This window comes from Solanum verrucosum, unplaced genomic scaffold (assembly GCF_900185275.1).
Source record: "Solanum verrucosum unplaced genomic scaffold, falcon-dt-bn FXZP01000288.1, whole genome shotgun sequence".
NCBI lineage: Eukaryota > Viridiplantae > Streptophyta > Magnoliopsida > Solanales > Solanaceae > Solanum > Solanum verrucosum.
Genome location: NW_026019933.1, coordinates 579,182 through 591,739, shown reverse-complemented (window position 1 = coordinate 591,739; position 12,558 = coordinate 579,182). Strand labels below are relative to the sequence as shown.

At 35.2% G+C, this 12,558-nt stretch overlaps 1 protein-coding gene across 2 annotated transcripts; it reads right to left on the bottom strand.

Annotated features, from left to right (window-relative positions):
* Positions 1-295: 295 nt before the first annotated feature.
* LOC125833024 (uncharacterized) lies at positions 296-8,358 on the bottom strand. Of its 2 annotated transcripts, none has more exons than XM_049512195.1 (5): positions 6,049-6,422; positions 5,296-5,547; positions 1,623-1,766; positions 855-1,544; positions 296-737 (listed from the first exon to the last, which is right to left on the bottom strand). In XM_049512195.1, the coding sequence occupies exons 2-5, from the start codon at positions 5,371-5,373 to the stop codon at positions 510-512; spliced, it is 1,140 nt and encodes a 379-aa protein (XP_049368152.1). In that variant the 5' UTR covers positions 5,374-5,547; positions 6,049-6,422; the 3' UTR covers positions 296-509. The 2 variants fall into 2 exon arrangements, with proteins under 2 accessions (XP_049368152.1, XP_049368147.1); XM_049512190.1 differs by lacking the exon at positions 6,049-6,422 and adding an exon at positions 8,144-8,358 and having other exon boundaries at positions 298-737.
* Between the last annotated feature and the right edge of the window lie 4,200 nt (positions 8,359-12,558).

The following is a 12,558-nucleotide window of genomic DNA, read 5'->3' as shown; positions in this document are numbered from 1 at the left end:
CTTACCTATAAATATATAAGTGTAGGATTTTTTACCATAACATGATGGCTAGATTTCAGGGATTTTAAGGTTATAGACAAAGAAAATTCATTTGCCTCGTTGAGTCGTGGTTGCTGGAGATCTGCTTCCGCAAAAGTAAAATCCGTAAATCTCCTACTATGAGAAACAGAAGAATGACTGAATGTATTTAATACTCACCTTCAAATTGCAATGGGACAACATATTTACCTCCAAATGGATAGGATTGTAGAGCATATGCAATCTTTCAAGTTTCAAATGAAGCCATTCCCCTGTAGTAATTAAGATATGAGATAATTTGCAGATGCTAAACTTTGAACTTTTTTTGGTCAAGTGAAGATGACACACTGTTTATTTATTGACATTGGGAACAGGCAGGCAGGCAGCTAGCAAACTCAAACTTAGATGTGATGCACTACAGCTATAAGGTGCACCAAGCTATTCATACAGATGTGAACTGTATGTTGTTCCCGGGTAAAATACATATGACTTTAGCTAATGCTGCATTCAGAGGCACCCTCAGTATCACCATCTGAAAACCCTAAAACATAGGCCTCTCCCCCATCATCTTCATCACTCTCGATGTCACCTCTAGTTTGTCTTCTTTCAACATAAGCCAGTGCTTGCCTCCTATGCATACGTAAGACGTGCATAATTACATCTGGGGTCAGTGTAGCCCGTGAATGGTCTTCTCGGCCTTGCTTGTTAGCTTCCATTATCTACACACAGCAAGACAGTGCAGCAGCAAAAAAAAATCAATAATAGATTACATGAACCAACTGTGACTTTCTATTCTAAACATGAATAGTTATTGAGAGAACTGCTAAGATATGCACCTTTTGGGCGTCACGAGGCAATGGAGTAACATTCTTTGATGATGGGGTCCAAAGCTTTATGGTCTTTTCTATTCCACATGTTGCAAGAACAGGAATATAGGGATGGGGCGCAAGCTGATTTACTATGTGCCTATCACCAACCATCAACCTAACAAGCTTAGCACCCTTTTTCTTCCAGATAAATATACGACCACAATCAGACCCACTCATGACATATTCATCACCAGGACCAAAAAAACTCACTCCTTTAACAGTTCTCGAATTTCTATGCCCAGAATAAACTTGTGGCTCGTCCAATTTCTTTGCATCTTCACCTTGTGAAGACAGGGGAGATGGACCCAATCCCATATTCTTCTGAAACAAATATATCAATTCGTCATTGTATGAGACCAGCAACTCACTAGAGCTTGAGTAAGCCAATGCTGTGATGTGAACGTCATGTGTTTCAATCAGGTGATGGGGGCAAAATGTGTTGATAGGCCTATCTGTATTATGAGAAGCCTCCATTTGGTACATTCTGATGTCATATACACGTGCATATTCATCAGAACCTCCAACAGCAAAATAATTAGGATTTCTTGGATCTATCACAATGGAGTTCAACCTAACACTGCTAGAAGATTGCTTATTGTTTTCCGTGAAAGATGAGCAACATAATATCTTTGTGGCAGAATTGCTTCGCAGGTCATACTGCAGAATAGATGCAAGTTATAGCAAAATAATCTGAGGAAGAGAACTTTTTACAGGTAAAACAGCACGTTGACCTACATGTTGAACAAAACCATCTTCACTGCAGCTATACAATATGTAGGGGCTCCCTGGTTCCACTGCAAGATTATGTACACGACCTTGATGCTTACCAAGCCTTTTAGTTTCTACGTGGCCATTCTCCAGCAATAGACCAAGCCTGACCTGCAGTGAGAAAACCAGTGTTTTGCGATGGCAGAAATCAGACAAGATTAAAGAATAAGCCCATAGGTGTCGGGAATTATTTCTCCCTAGTCCTTCTCAAATTACGAATTAAGCAACTCCAGGAGGCCTAAACTATAATATATTGGTACAAAAACATTCTCTGGATGTACATCCCTGCGGTCTATAAACATGTGTTACTTCATACAAGGACTTCTCAAATTACGAATTAAGCAACTCCACCAGGCCTAAACTATCATATATTGGTACAAAAACATTGTCTTGATGTACATCCCTGTGATCTATTAACATGTGTTACTTCATACTAGGACAATAAGAAGAATATGATTGGTATGAGAATTACTTATCCAATCATTCAATGCTAAAATGCAATTTGGTGATCTCACTAATTCTGCAATGTGTAAGAACTCCTAAATCGATGAAGTGTTGGGCACAGATTCTTTATGGCATTGAGAAAAAGAATGGACAAGTGAAGCAGAAGATGCCACACAGTAGCTGATAGTTGCATAGGTAATTCTTATAGCTAATAAAATGGTGGTGTTGAGGCTAGCTTGTGCACACCTCAACTATTCTACCGGGTACCTGTTACACCTCACCAACACAAGTACCGGGTCCCTGCCAAGACTTAGGAAGAGGGAAAGAAATATCTAGAATCTTTTGTCTCTACTAGAATTCGAACCATTCTCCCATTCAATGGTTTTCACACATTTCAATGACCACTAGGCCATACCCTTGAATGCTTGCCTTTAATACTCTTACCCAGGTTTGGTTAATTGTGAGAAATATAAGAAAAGAATATTATCGAATTGTTGTATCTACATTATTACATTGAGACTCTATTTATAAAGACTACATTGGACTCTTTTCCCAACTAGGATTCCTATTCCTATTCTAAGTAGGATTGTATATACTTATTCTTATTCTAGCACTCCCTCTCAAGCTGGTGCATTCAAATTATATGTACCTAGCTTGTTACATATGTAATTAATACGAGGACCGGTGAGGGCCTTGGTGAAGATATCTGTAAGCTGATCATTTGACTTCACAAATAGTCCTTTCATGAAACACTGGATTCGATGCAATATGAAGGGCCGCTTGATTATCTCACACAAGTTCCATCTAACTGATTTCGCCAAAATTTAGCTCTCCTAGCAACTGTTTGATCCAAACTAGCTCACAAGTTGTTGCAGTCATTGCTCGATATTCTGATTCTGCACTAGATCGAGCAACCACACTTTGTTTCTTACTCTTCCACGACACCAAATTACCTCCTACTAAAACACAATATCCAGATGTCGAACTTCTATCAGAGGATAATCTTGCCCAATTAGCATTTGTATATACGCTCATAGCCTTGATCCTCGAAGAGTAGTCCTTTACCAGGAGTTGACTTTATATGTTGCAGAATACAAACAAGTGCTTCCCAATGACCATGACAAGGGGAAGTCATAAACCGACTTACAACACTCACAGGAAAAGAGATGTCGGGTCTAGTCACTATGAGATAATTCAACTTTCCAACCATTTGTCTATACCTTTCAGGATTACTTAGTGGCCCCTGTCCTAGAAGGATTTAACATTCGGATCCATAGGAGTGTCAATGGGCCATCATCCCATCATTTCTGTCTCCTCAAGAATGTCTTAAGGCATACTTGCGTTGAGAAATAACAACAACTAATCTAGACTAAGCAACCTCAATACCTAGAAAATACTTCGGCCTGCCGAGGTCTTAAGTCTTGAAATGCTTAAAGAGATGTTGCTTCAAATTAGTGATACCATCTTGATCATTGCCAATGATAACAATATCATCAACATAAACAACCAAATAAATACACCGATTTGGTGCAAAATGCCGATAAAACACAGAGTGATCAGCTCCACTATGAGTCATGCCAAATTCCAGAATTACTGTGCTAAACTTTCCAAACCAGGATCGAGGTGACTGTTTTAGACCATAGAGTAACTTACGCAATCGAAATACAAGGCTACTAGACTTCCCCATATAGACTTTTTCTACTCCATGTAGACTTTTTCTGCAAGATCACCATGTAGAAAAACATTTTTAATGTCCAACTGATGAAGAGACCAATGACGAACAACCATAGATAGAAAAAGACAGACAAATGCTATTTTAGCCACGGGAGCGAAAATATCTGCCTCACTAGCCTTTGCCTTTCATCTACCACACAAGCATTGTTGGTTAAGTGATCTTGAACGCCTTGACCCTTGCACCATAACTCAACCGAGGAAGCGCAAGCGAAATAGTTTGAGCTTCCCATTAATGGTTCTAAAGTGATCATAGCACTTGAACTACCTATATTTTTGGAGCCAAAAATATCAATCCCTAAAGACATATTATGAAATTAGAGAAAAGAGAAAAAAAAAACAAATAAAACTAGTCGGAATCTGGGAAAGAGGGTTCAGTCGCCGAAGATTAGATCTGACTGCTCGGAACTGGAAGGAATCAAAAAATAAATAGATGGTCCGCCTCGGAATGGAGAGGCGACCTCAATGGGAAAAAATGTCAAAAAATTGGCCAGAAAGTGCCGCACGCGCCTGCGCGTGAAGCACATGGTGACGCAAGCCTGAGTCTTCCGGCAGCGTGTGAGGGCGCGTGACATGGAAAAACTCAAAGGAGCTCACTTGGGTTTGCTCGCCTGAGTGTTCTGCACCTCGTGGTGGTGTGGGTTTTCACACTACACTTATAAAACAAGAAAACGATGCAAACCAGCCTTCGACAGTCACCGAAATCTGACTTTTTTTTTTTTGGGTAAGTTTCTCATCAATGCACCATGTGAGAAATATAGGAAATGAATATTATTGAATTGTTGTATCTACATTATTACATTGAGACCCTATTTATAGACACTACATTGGACTCCTTTTCCAACTAGGATTCCTATTCCTATTCTAAGTAGGATAGTATATACTTATTCATATTCTAACATTAATAAATGTATTGTAAATCCACATTGGATTCACAAAAATAATGCATAGATTATTAAATGTATTGTTAATCCACTTGGATTCACATAAAGTAATATAGATTTCTACATTGCACGAGTATCGGCAATGCAGAATTTAATATTGCAAATCAAGCACTGCAGTAATTATGCAAACCGTATACTGCTACGTTATGCAAAGAATAAATTAGTGATGCAATCATTTATTTTAGAAATCAAATATTACACTAGTTATGCAGAATTTTATGCTTTTTTCCTTATGCGACATTAATCGACCTCTTAGAATCTCTTAAAGGGCTTGATCGGCTCAGAGAATTTGACAGGACTTCTCCTTTCCAATACAGACCACTAATATTATGATCATTTGACAGTTCTTGTTTGATAATGACCGGGATCATGATTAAATCACAACTGGAGAATGGTCCAGTAAGCAGAATGCACATCTACTACAGCGTATTTCAGACTTACAAATGAACATTTGCTCATACACATTGTCGTTATCTTTCAGATTTTACATAATAAAGTGCACAAGATACGCAGAACATCACCTGGCCATCAGCAGCAGCAGTTACTACTTTCCGATCATCAGTGAAGGGCATGAACCTGGCCTGGAATATGTTGTCCATGTGGCCTGATGAGTAAGACAATTTTGATTTCCTTGTTGCCCAGTCCCATAGTATTACTCGTCTGTCATCAGAACCTGAGACAAGAACATCGCCAGTGGCATTGAAGTCAATTGTGTTAACACAACCCTCATGACCATTTAACTTCCCATACAAATCCAGCCGCTTCACTGTAACCTGCCCCAAATATGGAAAAAGAAAATAGTTTCAGCCGCTTTGCATAATGGACCAGTTTCTCAGATTCTACAGAAAAGAATTTCAAACACCGTAAAATTTATTACCCTCAGGCAGAATATAATAGACCGGAAATGGATACTGAGCATTCGCATAGATAACACAACTAATTTGGCATTAGGGGTAGTTAGTTAATTGATTTAGTGACTGATGTGGGATTACCTTAATATCGAAATGTGAAATTTTTTTACACCAAATTATGCTGCAACTGGGACTCAAGTCTTAACCACCACTAAGTATGAAGGCCTCATTTTTGTTACCTTCTTATACTAATGTGATAATTTCTTACACAAAGAACAGAGACTTAACATCAAGGGACATGAAGGCCTCAGTTTTCTTTAGTTATTTATTTGTTTGTTCCACTTTATTGGATGTGCCACAGAAACTTCACATCAGGCTCTGCCATTAAGAAGAAATAGATACAAGGAAATTAACAGTACATACCTGGTGATGAACTGGAAGACCGTCACATGGATGATACGTTCAATAAATAGTAGCTGGTATTAGCTGAAAGACTTTAAGTTTTATTTGGTGACAATGGAAAAGAATAATCATACTTAAAGCCAAATGCAGGTGAGCTTCTACACTAAGCACCTGTTGGTAACATGGAAAAGCAGGTTACAACCCTGTTGGTGTTGGCCAGATTACACTAGTCATATAAATATGTCTATACCGTTAATGGATAAAACTTAAATTCTCATCCAAAACCTAGTAGGTAAGATGCTTGGCGTTCAATAAATTTCCAAGTATTAACCAGAAATATATATGTGTACCATTCAACTCATTTAACAAGGTGACTATATCTCTGTAACTCAAAACTTTACTTTCGCAACTAGTGATTGGTTAACCACCCAAAGAAGAAAACAGAATGCCTGATGCATGGCTCACTATAAGCAGTTCGTGCAAAGTGTAATATGTTGATGCAAATTCTTATGGGTCATTCGCACAAATGCCCTAAGTTGCTCGGACTCTTCACTTTTGGTGTTGCACCCGTGTCGACACGACATGGGTGTGGGTGTGGGATCTGTGTCCGATTTGGTCAACCGATTTTGGGTACTTTGACCAAAATCGATGGGGAAAGTCTGGACAGTTTTATGTAATCAATACAAAAGTTAAGGTAAAATTGAAGAAAATGGAATACCTTTAATATAAGTTTTTTTATGTCACTACTTTTCCTTTAATCTCCTAGGATTCTCCTCAAGTTTTTCATATAATATCTCATAATTTAGGTTTTATAACTCTATTTTTAGATATTTTAATTATTTTTAGGAGAACCCTCGCACCCATATCCATATCCCCGAATCTTAAAAATTAGATCATGAAGGATCCGACCTCTAGATCCACACCCATATTGGACACCTGCACCCGAGTCTGAGTAACTTAGTTCCCTTCAACACTTTGAGAAACAAAAAAGTGGCCGAAAATGCCCCAACATCGAAAAAACAAAGTAAAACAAGCAAGGCAAAAGCCCATACTTTCGAACCATAATATAACACAAGTTATGTCGCTTAATTCCTATAGAACTTAGGAATAACTTAGTTCCTACAAAACTTATGCTAATAGAGGAATACGTTCAGTTACAGAACGTTATGTCTTAAGAAGTTCATAACCCACGAGTTATGTTTTACAAGGCATAATTTAGTTCCAACAAATATGCTGATAGAGGCATAAGTTCACTTTCGGAAACCACAAAGTTATACCTTAAGAGACATAACTTTTGCCGGACAAGACAAAAGTTCTTCAAACTCATGCCTTGTGAAATTAGGTCATAGTTAAGCATATTTTGACCACAAATTTTCATTAAATGAGCAACAGGGGTTAAATTAAAGAACATGATCTAGGGAAAAAATTAAAGATCATCCCGAAATAGGGGTAATCCATGCAAAAACTTGAATTCTTACTTTTACCTTCCAACATCGGGTAAACAATGAATTAGTCTAGGTCTGGCTTTGATCCATGATAAAGAAGCTATTCTTGGGTCTAACTCAACCCAAAAGTTAGCTCAAGAGGTGAGTATCACCAAAGATCACATAAAGAGACCAAGTAATCCTTAACCCACTCCAACAGATAAAAAAATAAATGGAATTTTGTAAGTATAGAAACATTGAAAACGAAAACCCTAGAGAAATCTAAAGATAAGAAATTTAAATTTCATAATTACAATCTGATATTTGCTTAGTGAGATGAAAATCATCGGGGACAGGATTCAGATTGCAGCAAAAACAAACCACGCCAATTTGATTTCCCTCCCCAACCTGTCTAAGCTAAACCTTGACAAAATTACTCTTTGCTGGTGAAAGATACAAAGTAGCTGTGGAATAGTATAAGTGCACACAAACAGACGAACACCACCTCTCTCAATATAAAAAACGAAGAAGAAGCTGAAGTATCCCCAATTTGAGCTCTGGTAGACTAATCTATTGAGCAACACAAGTACCATGAATAGCCATAAGTACGAAATTGGGGGAAAATTCGATACTGTCAATCATTTCATCAAACAAATAAATGTAAACAACAGATAATCTTAAATAAATTAGACCTCAGAAGCGGAGATTCGACGAGTGAAGTTTCTGGGTTGAGAAACCCCAATTTCTCTCTTATGGAACTCCATGAATTCATCGTCAGTAGACTTGTACAGCCTCTTCATGTTACCTTTAGCTTCCTCGTAAGTGCTTCAACTCTGTATATATCCACTTTAATGGAGGTTGTAATCTTCGCCCTGCGGAACACATTAACACTCAAATTTGTGCCAAAAAGGTAAGTGCGGTATTCCTAATTATTACTCCATTCTTACTAGTGTTTCATAACATAGGTATATATATATATATATATGTATATAGAAGAGAGAAAGTATTAAATATCCCTAATCGGGTAAATTATTAGTTTCATTTTAGAATTATGGATATGCTTGAAATCATATTATCTGAACCTAAATACACATGATCATGCAATATGAGTGAAATATGTTCCTAAATTCTAGCCCAATTTAGAGGTGTTTAACACTTCGATCGGCTTTTGATTAAGAGTCTCATGCTCTTACAAGAGTTTGAGACCACTTACTATGTCATGCGATAAATTGTAGTATATCTAAGTTTAGTTAATCAATTAGATTGGTGTTTTAAGAAGGGAAAAAAGACAAATATACCCCCGAACTATCGCAAATGGTATATAAATACCCCTCGTCATACTTTTCGTTCATTAATGCCCTTGCCGTAAAAAAAGCAGTGCACATTTACCCCTCACTATAACAAAAGACTTATTTGATACACGTGTCGCAATCCTACGGAGGGACCTGATTTGACCAATTAATTAAATCTAAATTTTAAAAAACCCACCCTAAGATATGGGTGGGTTTTTAAATTTTGGGTTTAAATAATTGGTCAAATCAGGTCCCTTCGTAGGATTGCGACATGTGTATCAAATACGTCTTCCGTTATAGTGAGGGGTAAATGTGCACTTCTTTTTGGACGGCAGGGGCATTAATGAACGAAAAGTATGACGGAGGGTATTTATATACCATTTGCGATAGTTCGGGGGTATATTTGTCCTTTTTTCCTTTTAAGAATGTTAATAGTTTGAGGAGAAAACTAATAATTTGTTCAAATTCAGGGGTATTTTCAATACTTCTTTCTAAAACGAAAAATAATAATTGAAAATAGGGTAAATAATTAAATAGATTATTAAATAATAAGTGGAGATAAAATGAAAATAAAATATTAAGATAACAACATGATCACATTAAATCAATTATTACACAAAATGAGTTTTTTCATTGTTATCTACGATGAATTTAAATAATATGAGATAGTAAAATTTAAGTAAAAATCAAAATAAATATTGTATTTAAACTATAAAAAATAGCTCAAAATACCCTTGAACTGTTATGACCCGAGCCTACACCCTGGTTGAGGCCGACACTCGAGAACCATTGCTGGTCCCCAAGCGAATCCTCATCCTCTTTGACTACAAGCGAAAGACTAACTCAAGCATACATAAGCATCAGATTCAAAAGAAACATTTTAAAAACAGTTTACTTAATCTCAAAACTTTGCTAAATATACTAAGTATGAAACATAAATTTTAAATAAAATATTTGAATCTGAAAGACTCTCCAAAACTGTCTATCTATGAAGCCTCTACTATACAAAGATGAGTGTTGGTACAAGACTCACGACTCCTCAAAAGAGCTACTACTAACAACTCATAAACTTGGAGTTTTCGGAAGCAGGGAGACCTCACTTGAAAGCTGACGAGCGGATGAAGTGATCTCAACAGACTCTTGTTGAGGATCTTAAGAACCTGCATCATTAAAAGATGCAGGTCGAATGACTTCAATACATTGAATGAACGAGTATGTAATATAGCTGAATAACAAAAAAACTGAATGAAAAGACTGCAATAGATATAGATATATCCTCAACTGAATGTAAAGAAATAAAGGACTGAAATCATTAAAACTTTACAAAATACTTACTCATCTTTGAAATCAACATATTAAATGATATAATAAAAATATACTTTTAATTATATTGAGAGATTCACTAAGCAACAACCATAACTATGAGCTACGTGATGATACAACATCTCGCTCATACTTCCAGAATTGTCAAATACCTTGCTGGGGTATAGAACACATCAACTAAGTGGATCCAATAAGCTCTGCCCGAAAGCACTTAGGATTCATCTAAAAAGTATGATCCTGTACCCATGTTGGCATACATGGTTTATGAGGAATGTGAGTTGTGTGAACTCATCCCAATATCGGTGCTCAATACTACTTCCAATAATATATACTCATGCTCAATATTTAAAAACATACTCTTCCTCTGGTTTGAGATAATTGCTCAAATTATCTTCTTAAAAGAGGTAACTGCTCTTGAAATATCTTTGAACTCATAACTCATTTAGAAATCAAAGTTTCTCTTCTATCAATGTAAAACTGATACCTTTGGGAATAGTTAGTTCCCTTATACTCTTAGGGGTCGTTTGGTGTGATGGATAAGATAAATTAATCCTGAGATAATTTTTTAGTGGCCTTTAATTCATTGTTTGGTTGCAAAGGTAGGGATAACTTATCCCGGGATTAACAATTAGTCCTGAGATAAGTTATCCCTCACTGGGGGTGGTATAGTAATCCCAGGATAAGCTATCCTGGGATAAAGTGTGTAAATTAACAAAAATACCCCCCATAAACTCTCTTTTATACACCACTTTTACATTCATACATATTAACATATTTTTTAACAACATAATAACATTCACAACCTTGATTATTTGTTGTTTTAATGATAAGTATATTTTTCTATTAAAAATTTACATTTTATAAATACAATTTTTATTTATGAATATATTATAAGTTGAATTTATTTGTGTAATTATTATGTTTATTTATATTTTGATTTCTCTTAAAATGACACTCCACTACTAAATTACATATTTTTCATTAAATAGTTTATTACTCACTTAATAATTATATTTTATCTATAATTAAAATGTAGATAACTTTAATAATAAATTTTCGTTTACTTTAATAAACATAAAATGAAAGTTTTATTTTTAAGCTAAATAAGATGAAAGTTTTATTTTAAAACTAAATTAGATGAAAGTTTTATTTTTAAGCTAAATAAGATCAAAATCTTATTTTAAAGATAAATAAGATGAATGTTTTATTTTTAAGCTAGATAAAATGAAAGTTTAATTTTTAAGTTAAATAAGATGAACGTTTAAATTTTAAAAACATACGACACAATCATGGAAATACACACAAAAATATTTAAGCTAAATAAGATGAAAATTTTATTTTTAAGAATGAATAACTAAAGCTTGCAAAGAAAATGTAAAAAAAAAAAACTAAATAAGGTGAGGGTATTTTTGTAAACAAACAACTTATTCACAAAAATTATACAATGAATATTAGTTTGAATTTGACAAACTAAACAAGCAATAAAAACTAATCCTAGCATAACTTATCTCAATATAATTTATCCCAATATAACTAATCCCAACATAACTAGTATTCAAACCAAACGACCCCTTACGTAATTCATACTTGAAAACTCTTTCTAAAAAATATATCAAAATCATATTGTGATATGATCATTGATGACTTGAAAAGTCATACTGCATAAACATTAACGGTATATCTAGATACCATACTGCTTCAACATTGATGACATACTCGACTGTCATACTAATCATGTGTTAAAAACTCTTTCTCAAAACTCATCTTTACTTTCTCAAAAACTCAGTTTAAAACTCAAAATTTGGCTTTAAAAAGCTTCTCAATATTTATAACTCAATTCATAGGGTTCATGCAGAATTATGGACATGAACGACTCAACTCAGGGGTCTTAATAGCAATATGAAAACTCAGTACTCAAAACTCAAGAACTCGAAACTAAGAACTCAACGATACTACTCATCTTGAGAATACCCAATTCATATGGTTCATGTTGAAATATAGACATGAATGAATCAACTCAAGAATCTTAATGCATAACATATAGCAATTCAATAATTAGGAGTAAAATTTCAAAAAGAAACATGAACACGAGAACTCAAAATCAACTCATCTCAAGAATACTCAAATCTAGTGGTAGAATATTAGATTTCTCATTTACTGATTTGAAAGTAGATGTAGGACGTGAGGATGAACTAGTCCAACACTATGATAGCCTTACATACCTGAAAGAACAAGGTTCTTTAAGAATCTTGAAAAAGAAGTTGTATAGAAGCCTTGAAACCCTAGCTTGAAGGTAAACAATCAAGAAAACCTTTATTGAGATTCTTGAATTAGTTTCTTGAAAACTCTATGGACAAGAATTATGATTCATTAGTGATTCATAATTGTACGGAGGAATTTGAATTGAAATGAATGGAATTCTTGGAGAAAGACTTACCTTGAAGAAGAATCTTGAAAAAAGATTGAAAGAATCTTGAATGGAGTCTTCTACT

Bases quoted from the DNA above. Each gene is read 5' to 3' on its own strand.
- LOC125833024 (XM_049512190.1), bottom strand. From the start codon at position 8,251: ATGAAGAGGCTGTACAAGTCTACTGACGATGAATTCATGGAGTTCCAT. The intron at 1,767-5,295 runs GTGATGTTCTGC...TTCTCACTGCAG, and splicing joins CTGCTGCTGCTGATGGCCAG to GTCAGGCTTGGTCTATTGCT. The intron at 738-854 runs GTGCATATCTTA...TGCTGTGTGTAG, and splicing joins TGCCTCGTGACGCCCAAAAG to ATAATGGAAGCTAACAAGCA.